This window comes from Paroedura picta, chromosome 8 (genome assembly GCF_049243985.1).
Source record: "Paroedura picta isolate Pp20150507F chromosome 8, Ppicta_v3.0, whole genome shotgun sequence".
NCBI classification, from domain to species: domain Eukaryota; kingdom Metazoa; phylum Chordata; class Lepidosauria; order Squamata; family Gekkonidae; genus Paroedura; species Paroedura picta.
The window spans coordinates 2752158-2768840 of NC_135376.1; the positions used below are offsets into that span (position 1 = coordinate 2752158).

General features: G+C 47.5%; 1 protein-coding gene across 8 annotated transcripts in view; it reads left to right on the plus strand.

The window, feature by feature from the left end:
- The window catches only part of LRCH3 (leucine rich repeats and calponin homology domain containing 3), a 110260-nt gene that overhangs the window by 29115 nt on the left and 64462 nt on the right, over positions 1 to 16683 (plus strand). For all 8 annotated transcript variants that reach the window (XM_077348065.1, XM_077348070.1, XM_077348063.1 and 5 more), the window contains exons 2-3: positions 8472 to 8616; positions 15965 to 16091. In XM_077348065.1, the coding sequence (XP_077204180.1) occupies positions 8472 to 8616; positions 15965 to 16091 (272 nt within the window). The remainder of the gene's footprint in view (positions 1 to 8471; positions 8617 to 15964; positions 16092 to 16683) is intronic.

Here is a 16683-nt window from a genome sequence, read left to right on the forward strand (position 1 = left end):
TTTGGTTTCTGGGACCATGGGATAGGCTTTCTTGAGGAAGGCCTACTAGCACCTGATGGACTGCACTTATCAAAACTGGGGAAGAATGTGTTTGGCAGGAACCTGGGGAGATTCATCAGGAGAGCTTTAAACTAAAGCCACTAGGGGAAGGAGACGATCAACATAGGGAGTGTATGGAAGGAAAACTATCGGAGGCAGCCCAACCGGCAAGGCCAGCTCATAGGGAACCAAAAGTAAAAGGATTCAGATGTCTTTATACTAACGCCCGAAGCATGGGCAATAAAAAGGAAGAGCTGGAACTTCTCATGCTGATGGAAAGGTATGATCTAGTAGGCATCACAGAAACTTGGTGGAATGATTCTCATGACTGGAATGTAATGGTGGATGGATATGAACTGTTCAGAAAAAACAGAATAGATCGAAGAGGTGGAGGAGTGGCACTGTATGTGAGGAAAGGGCTTACCTGTCAGGAAATTCTAGTGAAGGAGAGCATATCTACAGTGGAAAGCATCTGGGTGAAAATAAGCGAGGGGAAAACAAACAGTGTGGTGGTTGGTGTCTGCTACCGACCGCCTGACCAACGAGAGGATGTGGATGCTGCACTTTGTGAGCAGCTTGAGAAAATATCCAAACGGCAGGACCTTGTCATCATGGGTGACTTCAATTTCCCAGATGTGTGCTGGGAAACAAACTCTGCGAAGCGTCCTCAGTCATGCAAGTTTCTGACCTGCCTGGCTGACAATTTCATTTATCAAATGGTAGATGAACCCACAAGAGGTTCAGCCATACTGGACTTAATACTGACCAACAGGCAAGAGTTGGTGGATGAGGTGAAGGAGGTGGGGACCCTAGGGGGAAGTGACCATGTCCTCATAGAATTCCTTTTGAGATGGGGAGCCAAGGAAGCTTGTAGCCAGATGCGGATGTTGGATTTTCGTAGGGCAAACTTTAATAAACTCAGAGACATGATGAGTGTCATACCATGGACGAGAATGCTGGAAGGGAAGGGAGCATGTGAAGGGTGGGCGCTACTCAAACAAGAGCTATTGCATGCTCAATCAACGACTATTCCAGAAATACGAAAATACTGCAGGAGCTCTAAGAAGCCTATTTGGATGAACAAAGAACTTCAAGAGGAACTAAGAAAGAAAAGGAAAATGTTCAGGAAATGGAGGGAAGGACAGAGCTCTAAAGAAGAGTACCTACAGGTTACTAGGCACTGTAGATCAATCATCAGAAAGGCCAAAGCTGAGAGTGAGCTAAGATTGGCCAGGGAAGCCCATTGTAACAAGAAAAGATTTTTCAGTTACGTGAGGAGCAAACGTAAAGTAAAGGAGGCAATAGGCCCGCTGTTGGGTGCGGATGGACAAACTCTAACGAAAGATGCAGAGAAAGCAGAAAGGCTTAGTGCCTATTTTACATCTGTTTTTTCCCACAGGTCTAAGTGTTTAGGCACATCTAGAGATGGCTGTAGCCAAAGGATAGTGTCTGGGTGGCAGGTTAACATGGATAGAGAGGTGGTCGAGAGGCATTTAGCTGCACTGGATGAGTTCAAATCCCCTGGTCCAGATGAAATGCACCCAAGAGTACTCAAAGAACTTTCCAGAGAACTTGCACAGCCCTTGTCCATCATCTTCGGAACCTCTTTAAGGACTGGAGATGTCCCGGAGGACTGGAAAAGAGCAAACGTTATTCCGATCTTCAAAAAAGGGAGGAAGGATGACCCGGGAAACTACAGACCAGTGAGTCTGACCTCTGTTGTGGGGAAGATAATGGAGCAGATATTAAAGGGAGTGATCTGCAAACATCTGGAGGACAATTTGGTGATCCAAGGAAGTCAGCATGGATTTGTCTCCAACAGGTCCTGCCAGACCAACCTAGTTTCCTTTTTTGACCAAGTAACAGGTTTGCTGGATCGGGGAAATTTGGTTGATGTCATTTACTTGGATTTTAGTAAAGCTTTTGACAAGGTTCCCCATGATGTTCTGATGGATAAGTTGAAGGACTGCAATCTGGATTTTCAGATCGTTAGGTGGATAGGGAATTGGTTAGAGAACCGCACTCAAAGAGTTGTTGTCAATGGTGTTTCATCAGACTGGAGAGATGTGAGTAGCGGGGTACCTCAGGGTTCGGTGCTCGGCCCGGTACTTTTTAACATATTTATTAATGATCTAGATGAGGGGGTGGAGGGACTACTCATCAAGTTTGCAGATGACACCAAATTGGGAGGACTGGCAAATACTCCGGAAGATAGAGACAGAGTTCAACGAGATCTGAACACAATGGAAAAATGGGCAAATGAGAACAAGATGCAATTTAATAAAGATAAGTGTAAAGTTCTGCATCTGGGTCAGAAAAATGAAAAGCATGACTACTGGATGGGGGATACGCTTCTAGGTAGCACTGTGTGTGAACGAGACCTTGGGGTACTTGTGGATTGTAAACTAAACATGAGCAGGCAGTGTGATGCAGCGGTAAAAAAGGCAAATGCCATTTTGGGCTGTATCAACAGAGGCATCACATCAAAATCACAAGATGTCATAGTCCCATTGTATACGGCACTGGTCAGACCACACCTGGAGTACTGTGTGCAGTTCTGGAGGCCTCACTTCAAGAAGGACATCGATAAAATTGAAAGGGTACAGAGGAGAGCGACGAAGATGATCTGGGGCCAAGGGACCAAGCCCTATGAAGATAGGTTGAGGGACTTGGGAATGTTCAGCCTGGAGAAAAGGAGGTTGAGAGGGGACATGATAGCCCTCTTTAAGTATTTGAAAGGTTGTCACTTGGAGGAGGGCAGGATGCTGTTTCTGCTGGCTGCAGAGGAAAGGACACGCAGTAATGGGTTTAAACTTCAAGTACAACGATATAGGCTAGATATCAGGAAAAAGTTTTTCTCAGTCAGAGTCGTTCAGCAGTGGAATAGGCTGCCTAAGGAGGTGGTGAGTGCCCCCTCACTGGAAGTCTTCAAGCAAAGGTTGGATACACACTTTTCTTGGATGCTTTAGGATGCTTAGGGCTAATCCTGCGTTGAGCAGGGGGTTGGACTAGATGGCCTGTATGGCCCCTTCCAACTCTATGATTCTATGATTCTATGATTCTATGTAAGCTGCTTTGTGACTCCTTTGGGTAGTGAAAAGCAGCGTATAAAAATCAACTCCTCCTCCTCTTCATTAAGGCTTTGCATGCAAAAAGTATCAGTGAGAGAAAGTTTGCTTTCTGCTAAAGCAGAGAAAACTGGAAGGCTATTAAAAAGTCTTTCCCTTATAAGGGCCATGCATCGTTCATGCTTCCTTGTTCTTGTGACAGATGTGGAAGCAAGCAAACAGCCCCAGTCCTTCGTCCTACTTATTCTAACAAGCAGGGACTCTGATGTTCTGGAACAAGGAAGGCTGTTTCCGGAGCTCTTTAGGAAACCTTGCCCCTTCTAATTGGTATTAACGTAGTGTGGCTTGGGCGTGACTCTCAAACCACATCCCAGTCTTCAGCTCCTGTTTGGTTTCAGATTGCTGTTTGCCCCGTGTGACTTCTGTTTCCTTAACATTATGTAGTCGCAACCGACACTGCTTAGTCACTTTTTCAGTGCATCATTCTCCAGGCTTGCATTAGGAACTGGGAGTATGAAGCCGCAGTATAAATCCGTAGAAAGGTGACTCAGGACAAGGAAAGGCATTACAACATCATTAATTCTTCCTCTTCTGGGATGCACTATTGCAAAAAATCGCCTCTGCTTAGAATGGCTGCCATACCACTGTAATCTTCACATCTTCATCCAGATCTCCTGGCGATGCGCTAGACTGCTGAAAATCACTAGGGTGAAAAACTCGAACGTAAATTCTGGAAAAACAAAAGTCACGCTGGTTGGGAAGGGAGAAGGCGACTGTGCTCCCCGCTTTCGGTCGTATTCCAGTGAGAAAGGCAAACTATAACTATAAATAATGTAAATAAATGATGTAAATAATTTATTACTTTGGGTCTAAGCACCCTTAAGTGCCATCAAGGCACAGCTGACTTATGCAACCCTGTTAATAATAATAATAACAACAACAACAACTGTATTATTATGGCCTGCCCTTCCCTGATAGGCTCAGGCCAAGTAGCAAAACAATAGAAATATTCAAACATCATATTCTAGTACATAAAACAAACATAAAACATTAAGTAAATACATCTAACTAGGTTTAGTTAAAAGCTGTCTTTCCTTATGGTTGAAATCCTTCGGAGAGAAGAGCCTTGGTTGGTGTTAGGGCAGATTTGGAGGTGGCTTGCCTTTGCCTGCCTCTATGCCGTGACCCTGACCTTCCTTCTAGGTCTTGGATCCAAATACTCGCCAGGAACAAAACGCTTATCTTCTGAAATCTGAGGGGATTGGGCTATCCTGGGGTGTCCAGGTCAGCATCCTTAGTAGAGAGCAAATCTTGTTCAACATCGGAGCAGTACAATTCATGGCTTGGTTGCCTAGTACTATGGGAGAGCAAGAGATTTTTGCCAGGCCTTCCCTCACGCAGCAGCCCCAGCCTGCCCTCCATCCCAAAATGCTGATCCTGGGGACAGAGGGCCCCTAGGAACACCTTAGAAGGAACCTGGAAGCAATCGGCTAGAATCCAGGTTGTGGTTCTGCACAACGTTTCAGAAGAAAAGACAACAGCAAGAGGGGAGGGTGGGGGGTGCCAAAGGAGGTTTAGTGTTGTTAGATTAGGAACTTCCAGATTATTTTCAAAGGGTCTCTCCCCCACTGGCTGTTTGGAGGTTTCCCACTTCTTTCCAGAAGAATGACTGCAGCTAACTAGGTAGTTAAGTCTCCCTCTCTCTTTCTATACATAGTTGTTTCTCTTCCAAATAAAATTATTTAATTCTTTAAGCAGCCTGATGCTTTATCCTCCCTGCATATTCATGTGCTGGCAGGGGCTGATGGGAATTGTAGTCCATGGACATCTGGAGGACCACAGGTTGACTGCCCCTGCATTAGATCATGGAGCGTGGTTAAGGTTTGCCCAACGAACATGCCACAAATGCAGCTTACAAAGCAGGCGTAATCCCCATCGCCTTCTGTAATACGCATTTCTTTAATAGCTGACAGCTTCCTTTGTTCCTTTACTTGCTCCTGTATTTATTGTTGTACTAATCTCCCTGCTCGGAACAGCTGTCTTCCTCATCCCAAGGCAAGGAAATTCCCATCTCTTGCTCTCAGTTTACGTAGGAACTGCAATGTCCTCCGTCTTCCGGCCATATCCAAGTAGGATAGCTTGCCTGGGATATAGGTTGACTGTGGAATGGAGGGCAGCGATACACAAATGAAAAGCATACATCCGTGAGTTATTTTTTGTTGGTTTTGCTAGTACTTACAAACTCTTATTTTCCTTCACTCCCCTTAAATTCAGATGCTGAATTTATTTGCTTCATGGGAAGGTCTTGTCAGTAAGTGCTTTAAAAAGTTGCCATGCTTAAGCAACAAAAATAATAATAATTTTTTCCCCAAAGAGAAATTCCCGTGTGAAGCTGCAGAGCTGGAATTTGTATGCATATCTCACAAGACCAAACTTGAGGGCTAGTAAGCCAGGGAATTACGGGCTTCCTGCAGAGAGTAGTAGCCTCGTTAAGTTTTGCCAGTTTTTCAGCAATTGGGAATGGGAACGGTCCCTGTGGGCCAGTGCCCTCCACCCAAGAATTCCTCACAATATTTCAGTTGTGACAGCTCCTTGTATATGTGCAGGAGCTCAAGTACAGGCAGAAAGGAGGAAGTTGAAAAAAGACGCCATGAGGATCCCAGTACAGGACACTGAAGCTCTTGGTTAGACAAAAGAGCCTGGCCAAAGCATGAAGGTGGCCAACCCAAGCTAAGAGCTAAATAACCAGAAGAGGGTCTCCCAGCCTTTCTGACCCTGCAAGGCACTTTTGGAATTACGCCACGGCATGGTGGGCTTAGCCAAAGGTTGGAGCCAGACATAAAATGTCGGCTGCACCTCAGCTTCAGTCCCGCAGTGAAGATTCTCGTGCTGTGATGGCCAGTGCTGCCACAGCAATACACTTAAAAATCTGCTCAGCCAATCAGCTCCAAGGGTCAGTCAGAAACCCTGCTGGACAAAAGGTCCACCTGGCCAAAGCTGCTTGATGGGCACCAGGTTGCAGTCCCCGACCCGAGGCGTAGAGTGGGAAGGGACCTCCAGGGTCGTCTAGTCCAACCGCCTGCAGAATGCTGGAAGTTCACAACCACCTGCCTACCCACAGTAACCCCAATTCCATGCCCAGATGTTTGCCCCTCCCCTCCCGAATTTCTGGCCAGTCTGACCTGGAAGAAATTCTCCTGGGCATGCAAGAAAAGGCCACAAGAGCCAAGCACTGACACGGTCACTTCCGCCCACCCAGGTACAATCTGCCTAAATTCACAGAATCAGCATCCGAAGATGGAGAACTCACCACCTCCTGACAAAGCCTGTTCCACTGAGGAACCGCTCTAACTGTCAGGAACTTCTTCCGGATGTTCAGCCAAAAGTTCTTCTGAATTAATTTCAACCTGTTGGTTCTGGTCCGACCCTCTGGGGCAATAGAAAGTACATTCTTCAGGGGCAGGAAGATCCAAAGGAGTCCCAGGTGTGACAGACCACCCCAAAGTTGTGAACTTCCTGCAAAAGTTGTGAATTTCCTGCATTGTCCAGGGGATTCCCTCCCAACTCTTACGTTTCTATGATTCTATTCTAAGACATGTTCTTGACTTGGGAGCTAAAACCTTGACTGAGCAATCTTGTACCTAGGGACTCTGTCTTGCCTTCACAGCAGGGACAATGGAGAGAAGTCCAAAGTAAGGATATGCTTACTGCATCTTCTTTTAAAACTCGCTTGGATGAGAACCCAGTGTAAGGTGCAGGGGGGGAAAGGGGACCGCATTTGTTCTCTTGCTCTGCCTGAAATGCTTGGACGAAACCCACATGATCCGCCTTTAATCCGTTTATTAAACTTTCTCATAACTCGAGTCCTCTGATTCTGATCTGTGAGAAAGCACCACGCCCTGTTCAAGAGCGTGGTAGCCGGGAGGGGATGGAGCACATCTCTGGAACACAATAGTGGGACTGTGCAGAGTCGCAATAGATCTCCCCCGCTCCAGCTTGCAGCAATGAGGCAGAGCTTGTAAGCATCAGTGCTGAATTCACATCTCATTTAACAGGAACTCCTCTCAGGGTCCTTGGTCAGTATGTCTTTAGCACCCCTGGCAGTGAGGGGAAGGGGAGGCGGCCCCAGGGTCATCCCTGGGGATTTCCTGGGCTCGGCAGCATTGGTATGGCCTTCCTCTTCTGCTTGTCCATTGTGATTCATCGCAATTAGTCTCTGCATTTCTGGGGCTTGACTGGCCTCATTTTTAATGGAGCAAATGCTTTCTTATTCAGCCATTGTGAGGAAATGGGGCATGGTGGTTAGCCAGACGTGCCAAATGTTAAAGCTCATTGCTCTGCCCCTGCCCTGTGGCCGGAAGAACCCGCTACAGTTCCTGCTGGGAAGTTGCAGACACAGTCCCCGTGCCTGGTGGGATCTTGTTCCCCTAAAGCAGTGGTTCTCAACCTGGGGGTCAGGACCCCTTTAGGGGACCCTTTCACAGGGGTTGTGGCAGGGCGAGCAGCTTGTCCCGGGGGGAGGGGTGCTGCCCCTGTTGCCGCTCCTGCAAGGGCCGGTGTTCGGCTGCCGGCCGCCCCAGGAGTGCCTCCAGCGCAGCACAGTCACCCACAAGGCGCTCCAGGTGACAGCACAGCTTGGTGGGGCAAGAGGCAGAACTGAACTGAGAAACCCCAGAAAAAACCCAATTTATATCCAATCATGAACAATAGAGTTTCATGCCATTGGTCAGTTTTTGGTTTTATTTCTGTGAAAGAACCCTTGCATAATTTCATGGTTGGGGGTCACCACAACACGAGGAACTGCATTAAAGGGCCGTGACATTAGGAAAGTTGAGCCATCCTATGCAGCCACCAGGCCAGCTGCTGGGGGTGGGGTGGGGGCTTCTGGCAGAAAGGGCCCCCTGGCAGCTTGAGGCCAGCCGAGTGGGACAGGACTCCCAGATATCACCTGTGCCAGTTGTCAGAAGCTCAGCAACCACCTGAGGCATAGATCCAAGGCAGCATGGGTACGGTGGCTGAGAGGAATCCGCTTGCCCTCAGGCCAGTGCTGGGCATTCTGGGTAATCATACATTGGGTAACAAAGCTTCTTCCTTCCTCCCTTGCCTTCCCCTTTTCTTCATATGCGTATGCAGCAGCATAAAATGCATGAGCCTCCTCAAGAATGGCATAAAAAGCTTTACATAAATATGCCCAATAAATTTGCCTTCTTTTTTTTTGCAGTGTTGGTTAAATTTATTTCTGCTGTGTCTAATTACTGCCGCTTCCAAACCCATAATTTTAAGCCCCTTGAATCCTAATTGGAAGCAGAATTCCACAAGCAGCCATGCCGACTGTCATTCTCATTTTGCTTGCCTCTCTTTCAGATTTATCCCGGAACAGACTCGCAGAGCTGCCGCCCGAACTCTGCCTCTTTGTTTCCCTCGAGAGCCTTAACTTGTACCAGAATTGCATTCGCTATATCCCAGAAGCCATCCTGAACTTGCAGTCGTTAACATTTCTGAATATCAGGTAAGCAGAACCCTCCTTCTTTACGCACTCATCGTTGCGTTCCACGTTGTGCAGCTCTTGAATCATCGGAAGGAAGTGGGCTCCGTCAAGGGCAATCCCCGTCCAAAGGTGCTGTGCTGTAGGAATGTTATCAACAGAAATGGCACCGCACATGTCTGTGATTCGGGACTGTTTTCAGGGGCTGAGGTTGAATAGACAGATTGGCTGTGTGTCCAAGGAATACTGCATAGAATCAAAGAATAATAGAGCTGGAAGGGACCTTGTGGGTCATTTGATCCAACCCCCTGCACTATGCAGGACACTCACAACCCTCTTGCTCACCCACTGTCACCTGCCACCCCCTTGAACCTTCACAGAATCAGCCTCCCCATCAGAGGGCTCTCCAGCCTCAGTTTAAAAATCCCCAAAGATGGAGAACCCACCACCTCTCGAGGAAGCCTGTTCCACTGAGGAACTGCTCTCACTGTCAGGAACTTCTTCCTGATGTTTAGACGGAATTTCTTTTGCATTAATTTTATCCCATTGGTTCTGGTCTGTCCATCCGGGGCAAGAGGGAACAACTCTGCTCCATCCTCTATATAGCAGCCTTTAAAATACTTGAAGATGGTTATCAGATCCCCTCTCAGTCGCCTCCTCTCCAGGCTAAACAGACCAAGCTCCCCCAACCTTTCCTCATACGTCTTGGTCTCCAAACTCCTCACCATCTTTGTTGCCCTCCTCTGAACACGCTCCAGTTTGCCTACATCCCTCTTCAACTGGGGTGTCCAAAACTGAACCCAGGACTCCAAGGGAGGCTGAACCAAACCAGCCCTCTCTGGTTTTCCTGTTCTGGCAGCGATCCCTCCTGCTGCATCAGAGGCTGCTTCAGAGAGCCCCTGTGATTATCAGGACAGATGGGGGGATGCTGGAGAACTGAGGGGTACGGAATCACAGAGATACCTTTAATTAGTTTGCTTTGATAGTTTTGCATTAAAAGTCAAATACTCTTTAAGTATTTGAAAGGTTGTCACTTGGAGGAGGGCAGGATGCTGTTTCTGCTGACTGCAGAGGAGAGGACACGCAGTAATGGGTTTAAACTTCAAGTACAACGATATAGGCTAGATATCAGGAAAAAACATTTCACAGTCAGAGTAGTTCAGCAGTGGAATAGGCTCCCTAAGGAGGTGGTGAGCTCCCCCTCACTGGCAGTCTTCAAGCAAAGGTTGGATACACACTTTTCTTGGATGCTTTAGGATGCTTTGGGCTGATCCTGCGTTGAGCAGGGGGTTGGACTAGATGGCCTGTATGCCCCCTTCCAACTCTATGATTCTATGATTCATTTTATTCAATGTATACAGCAATGTATACTGATTCACATGCTGCATTTCATAAATGCGCACGGCATCCTGAGGGGCCGCAAGCAACGCTGCAAGGAGTTGCATAGCTCAGTGGTATAAAAATAAGCCCTGGGGTTTGCTTTGGCATTGTCCTTCAGCCCGTTCAGTTTGTCTCGCTTCCTTTGTGTTTGTGTGTGTTTTTTTCTTTTACAGTCCGTTTTTTTTTAAAGTAGGAAGTGAGTCAGAGGATAACTTCCTATTGTTGTTCATTTCTAAATATTTATTATGCGCAGCCAGCTGACATTGGACAATGTCTTCTGCTTGAAGACAGAATGTTGCTGGGGCGATTTTAGATTCCGTGCTTATACATCTTTGTAAAAGTTTGTTTTGGCCAGGATGAGAAAGCAGGAGCTGCCTTTCAGCGTCAGCCGTCCCAAAGTGGATTATTCAGTGGATTATTCTTCCCCGTCAGCAGAGAGCCATGGATGTTGGAGCCCCCCAAGCAACAGCCAGACTCCTCCTTTCTTTGTTTGCTTTTGCTAAAGGGGTAGTCAAACTGCGGCCCTCCAGATGTCCATGGACTACAATTCCCAGGAGCCCCTGCCAGCGTTCGCTGGCAGGGGCTCCTGGGAATTGTAGTCCATGGACATCTGGAGGGCCGCAGTTTGACTACCCCTGAACCATGAGGAGCTAAACTAGGTTTCAAAAAGGCCTCCTCTTGAAGAGCCGGTCCTCTGTTTTTTAAGCGCGCTGGATGTTATTGATTCAAGGCATCGGACTCTGGCATGGAACAGATTTGTAACAGATTCAGTATTGTACAGCTGTTGGAGGACGTTGAACAGGATTGTGTGTTGTAACTTGAGAACTTCATTATGGTGAAGGTTCTTCCAAGGGCTTGCGTGGAACGGTGGGATAATCTGATTTTAAGAAATCTGATTGGTTTCTTCTGCTGTGTGGTTGTTCTTGTTAGGTGCAAAGTCGTGTCCGACCCATCGCGACCCCATGGACAATGATCCTCCAGGCCTTCCTTTCCTCTACCATTCCCCGGAGTCCATTTAAGTTTGCACCGACTGCTTCAGTGACTCCATCCAGCCGCCTCAGTCTCTGTCGTCCCCTTCTTCTTTTGCCCTCGATCGCTCCCAGCATTAGGCTCTTCTCCAGGGAGTCCTTCCTTCTCATGAGGTGGCCAAAGTATTTGCTGTGTGGTAGTGACCATATTTTCTGCCCAACCTGCTTCAAGATAACAGGCTTCTCCTGGTGTCCTAGTACTTTACACTCATCAGTTTCTCATAGCATCATAGAATCATAGAGTTGGAAGGGGCTTCATGGGTCATCTAGTCCAACCCCCTTCTTCATCTTTTTGAAGAACATTTTTCTAACCCTGGATTAGCAGAAGAGATGGGGAAAGGAGGAGGAGAAGAAGAAGAGTTGGTTTTTATACCCTGTTTTTCACTGCCTGGAGGAGTCCAAAAGTGGCTTACAATCACCTTCCCTCCATCTCCCCATAACAGGCACCCTGTGAGGGTGGTGAGGCTGAGAGAGCTCTGACAGCACTGCTCTGTGAGAACAGCAGTATCAGGGCTGTGATGAGCCCAGTGTCTCCCAGGTGGCTGCATGTGGAGGCACAGGGAATCAAACACAGCTCGCCAGATTAGAAGCCACTGCCTTTAACCAATACACCACGCTGACCCTCAGGCAAAGCCCCGTGTATTGCCTTTTCATGCTCATGCATGTTTCTGCCGGGAACCCACCGGACTCTCCAGTCCTGCCTCCTCAGGTACGATTCATGTAGTGGACCTTCCTCATGGCCAGTGGGGCGCCTTCTGTCCGGCCCCACCCTCCTGCCTTAAGCTTAGCGTGGATTGGGGCTGCTGGCCCTGTGTCCGGCCTCCCTTCCCTGTCGCTGCTCCTATTTGCCTTTCCTCCCTGCCGCTGCCGTCTGCTTCCTCTCTGCTCTGCACCGAGCAAGGGATGCCATGGTGACGCTGGCAGGCTTCCCTGGAGTTTCGCTGCCCAATTTCTCCTCTGGTCTCCCCTGGTAAGGGCAGGGGTGTGGATGCCAGCCCTGGACAACTCCCCTCATGGGAGTGGGAAGCGTCCTCCCAGCCAGAAATGTTTTGTTCCGGATGTTCAGCTGAAAATTCTTTGGAGTTAATTGGTTCTGGTACAGCCTTCTGGGGCAGCAGAAAACAACTCTGCTCCATGCTCCACGTGACAGCCCTTCAGTTCATAACCAGTTCTACTTCTCAACTCAGAGACTAAATTAGAGTATGAATTGAATGAGCTCTGTACAACTTTCGATTCCAGCAGGGAAGCAGTGCTCTAAAGCAGTATTGCAGAAATCCTGAGATTTCTCTGCCCTTGATGTGGACGTCCTGGGCTCACCTGATGCCATCATATCTTGGAAGTTAAGCAGGATCAGCCTTAATTAATACCTGAGTGGGGGACCACCAAGCATGCCCAGGGTTACGATGCTCTGTTTATGTCTTCTAAAAAAGACATATATATATTTATAATTCTGCTTATATCCCGCCGCTCCTCTTGACCGGCTCATGGCGGCTAACAAATTATAAAACCCCATATAGAACCACAAAAACCCCTTACCTATAATACATAACCCATCCAAGACAGCCTCAGCAAACCCACCCCTCGGCTCATAGAGACGGAGAACACCTTGTGGGGGGATGGGAAGGGTTACCTTTAAAAACCTTATAGGGTTATTGCAAGTCTCCCCCTCCTTCATGGGAGAACTAAGACAAGGGTCTTAGTGCCTCTTTTCTAGCAGTCACCAAATGGATGTGGCCAGATACGGCTTTTGCCCAGCAAGGCCTCTGATTGGCCACTGGATATTTTTTTGGCTGTGCAGGTTTATTTCTTTTAATGTCCTTTTGGCAGCAGCTGACACGACAGCACAAGGATCTTCTCTGGGAGGCTGAAGGCACCCTGAGGCCATGATTTTGCCCCTGGGCCGCCTCCTTTGGCAGCGTTTTGTGGCTGCCCCCACCCACCATGCCGGCCAGGATTTCGCAGGCTCCAAAGGGCTGAGGACTCCTGAATTAGTAATATTTCACCCCCAGCATTCTGTAGCAAGTAAGAGTCTCAGAGCAAGAGCCTTCCAGAGTTTCACCCGTGGTTCTGGAGTCTTTTTTAAACCTGCTTGGGCTGATCCTGCGTTGAGCAGGGGGTTGGACTAGATGGCCTGTATGGCCCCTTCCAACTCTATGATTCTATGATTCTATATCGGTTTTCACAGAGGTTGTTATACGCCGAGGATATTTTACAACAGCTTAATAAAATCAGAGTCCAGTGACACCTTTAAGACCGGCAAAGATTTATTCAGGGCATGAGCTTTCGAGTGCAAGCCCTCTTCCCCAGACCATGAACTCCTTACATGACAGGGAATATATAGCAAAAATATATATCTTAATGGTGCTCCTGGACTCTGATTTTGTTGTGCTACCCATCTGAATATTTCCAGCAGCTTGCCATTCTAGTTCTCGTTACGGTTTTTAAACTTTGGAAATGCCGAGGTTCAAAGTGCATGGGAGCTCCTCTGCGGCTGCGTGTTCAGATTCCGCCCGGAAGGCCCAAAGGAGATCTGCCGTGCCTTCGGAATAAGAGGAGTAGAATAACCCAATCCATGACGCTTGCCCTGAGCCTAAGGAAGGATTATTTTTTGTGCCCGGTGTTTACTTTGGTTTTACGGTTGGGCAGGCCCCTTCACGTAGGTCGTGTTGGGAGTCCCAGCTGTCGATGACGGCAGGTTTACTCCAGGTGGCTTCTGGCCTCAATCCCCTCCGACAGCCGGTTTAGGGAGAAGAAAGGCGGATGGCCTTAGAGGCAGGCTGGTTAGCTCATTCAGAAGACTTAATCGCGGAGAGCAAAGACCAGCAGAATCTAGCCACGTTCTGCTCTGCAGCACCACAAAGGCCTGACCCAGCTTTTTGCTTCATCGCCAATGAAAGGTGTCTGTGCACCCGAGGCATTCTTGCAACGTGTCGTGCAGACTCAGTGGTTCCACGTTCTAGATTCCTGCTGTGCAGTTTTGGTTTCCATTGGTCCTTGGAAGCTCCCATTCCTCACTCATCTCATCAGCTGGCCAGCTTTAGGTTGCAAGATACTGAAACATGTATATCGATCTATGCTGTTAACCGCCCTTAGCCGTACCGGGGGGGGGGGGGGGGGTGTGTCTAAAAATGTAATAAATAAAATTAAAAATAATTTTTTTTAAAAGACTGACTAATGCCTTGCTGCCTGGACGCACTTTTGAGGTGGAATGTAATACTAACAGAGGTTTGACTGGTGTGTAGCAGGACTGACCCAGTCCTGAAGGAGCAGCTTAGCGGCTGGGGAGGGGGGTACCTTGTATTGAATAAGCAGGTGTCAGGTATGTACCTTTCACCAGCTGTGACCTTTCAGGATCTTGCCCCTGGGGTAACCTGGGACAGGGCCCTTCTCGGTCATGATCCCAAAGCTTTGGGAAGTTCTCCTGGGGGAGATTTATCTCTCTTCTGTTTCTGTCTTCCTCTAGTGTAGCCTTTCTCAACTTGTTGACCATTGTGAACCCCCTGAAACATTCTTCAGGCTTTGGGAAACCCCAGAAGTGGAGTGATTGTGCAGAATGTGGCTGGGAAGCAGAGCTGGGGCCCCTCCCTTTCCCACCCCCTCCAGGTCCAGCCTTGGCCATTTATGGTCATATCATCTGATGTATAACAAATTTTAAAAATATATTTAAAAATTACATAACTCCCACCCATTCGGTAAACCCTTCCAGAGCTGTTAAGAAACCCCAGGTTTTCATGAACCCCTGGTTGAGAAAGCGTGGACTAGTAGGTGAAGACTTGTTTTGTTGAACTTTCCCTCAACTATCCTGCCTTCCTAATCAGTGTTTTTCTCTTTTGTATGTGTTATCTCTGTTTTCATTGCTTTAATGAAATGTGTTGTGGAGGAGGGTTAATGGTTTGTATTGATTTATGTTTATGTTAAATTGTTAGCCACCTTGGTGGCCTTTGTAAAGGCAGAAAAGCAGGCAGTCTGTGCAGACAATACTGACCTTGACGAATCAAGGATCTGTTTGAGTATAATGTAGTTTCGTGTGTGTTTGGGGCGGGGTCATGGCTCAGTGGTGGCAAATCTGCTTTGCAAGCAGAAGGTCCAAGGTTCAATCCCCAGCATCTGCAATTAAAAGAACCAGACAGTAGGTGATGTGAAAGACATTGTCCTGGCAGAAGTAAATGTGAAAAGGATCTGGGGGTCTTCGTAGACCATACACTGAACATGGGTTTACAATTCTGTGATTCTATAATTCTGTGACCTCAGCCTGAGACCCTGGAGAGCAGCTGCCAGTTGTTAGATGGTCCTGAACTTGATGGACCAAGGGTCAGATTCTGTATAAGACAGTGTGTTCAAGATAAGAGTTTTTACCAGTACTCCATTGGACTTCAGGAACCGACAATTCCATGGAATTAGTAAGGGATACGCATTTGCAAGCTGATCTGGTCTCACACAGATCTCTTATAGTTCTGCAAGTTGATCTGATCTCACACAGGTCTCTTATAGTTCTGCACCCATGGGTGTCGTGGCACCCACAAACACTTTTCCTGGAGTCTGTTGATGGATTTACAAAGTGGGAGCGGCCAAGTGGGGCACGGGCCCAGCAAGGCTCCTGATTGTCTGTACAGATTTCATAAAAGTTGCTTCGGCAACCGAGGCCCCCACAACACAGCTGTATTTCCTGGACGGTAGATCGTGTGCATGCAAGAAGACAGTTTGAAACAATACATTCATTTTTAAGGCAGCCGGTTAACAGAAATGTTGAAGGGTTATGAAATGACCCCACTTCCGGCCATTCTGTATCTTGACTCTACCTCCTGCAGTAGCCGTTTTGTGAATGCCCCCCCCCCCAACACCTGTTTGGTGGTTGCGCCCAACACCCAGGTCTGGTGTTATATTATTCTAACTTTCTTGTGCAACATGCAAAATTGTAATTTGTTATGTTTTTAAAACATGGTTTCCCTTTTCTTCCCGAAAAGCCGGAATCAGCTCTCGACGTTGCCTGTTCACTTGTGCAGCATCCCCTTGAAAGTGTTGATAGCAAGCAATAATAAGCTCGTCTCACTCCCTGAAGAAATTGGAAACCTCCGACACCTGATGGAGCTGGTAAGCTGACTTCGTTTGACATGTTGTGCACTCACTGAACCTGAGACAGCTCCTCCCTGTAGCCCTTTGTGGTGCGTCTTTATTCATTTGTTATTTATTTATTTAAACCATTGAATTAAAATATTGATTAACCACCTTTCTCCTGGCAGAATTCAAGGTGGCTTACCGTATAAATAAAACATTATGAGAAAACACAATGAAAGAATAGTAAAACCCACTGAAAGGCACAGTTTTAAAATGACTGTCAGGACTGCCAGTGACTTAAAAACTAAATCATAATGCAGTCCTAAATCAAAGGGTCTTCAGCTGTTTCCGGAAGACCAAAAAGTGAGGAGGCCAAGTGCACTTCCCTGCGGAGATTGTTCCGTGATTGTGGGGCTGCCATCAAAAAGGCTCTCTCTTCCTTGATTGGTGGGACAGTCAGGAGGGCTTCTCCCTGTGATCTTAATTTCCAGGCAGGCAGTTAGGGGAGAAGACGGTTCTTCAGACACCCTGGTTTTCAAATACGATGCCTTGAATTGGGCTCAAGAGTAGATTGGTAGCCAGTACAATTGCTGTAAATTCAGGGACAAATGCTCCTGGTAGGGGACCC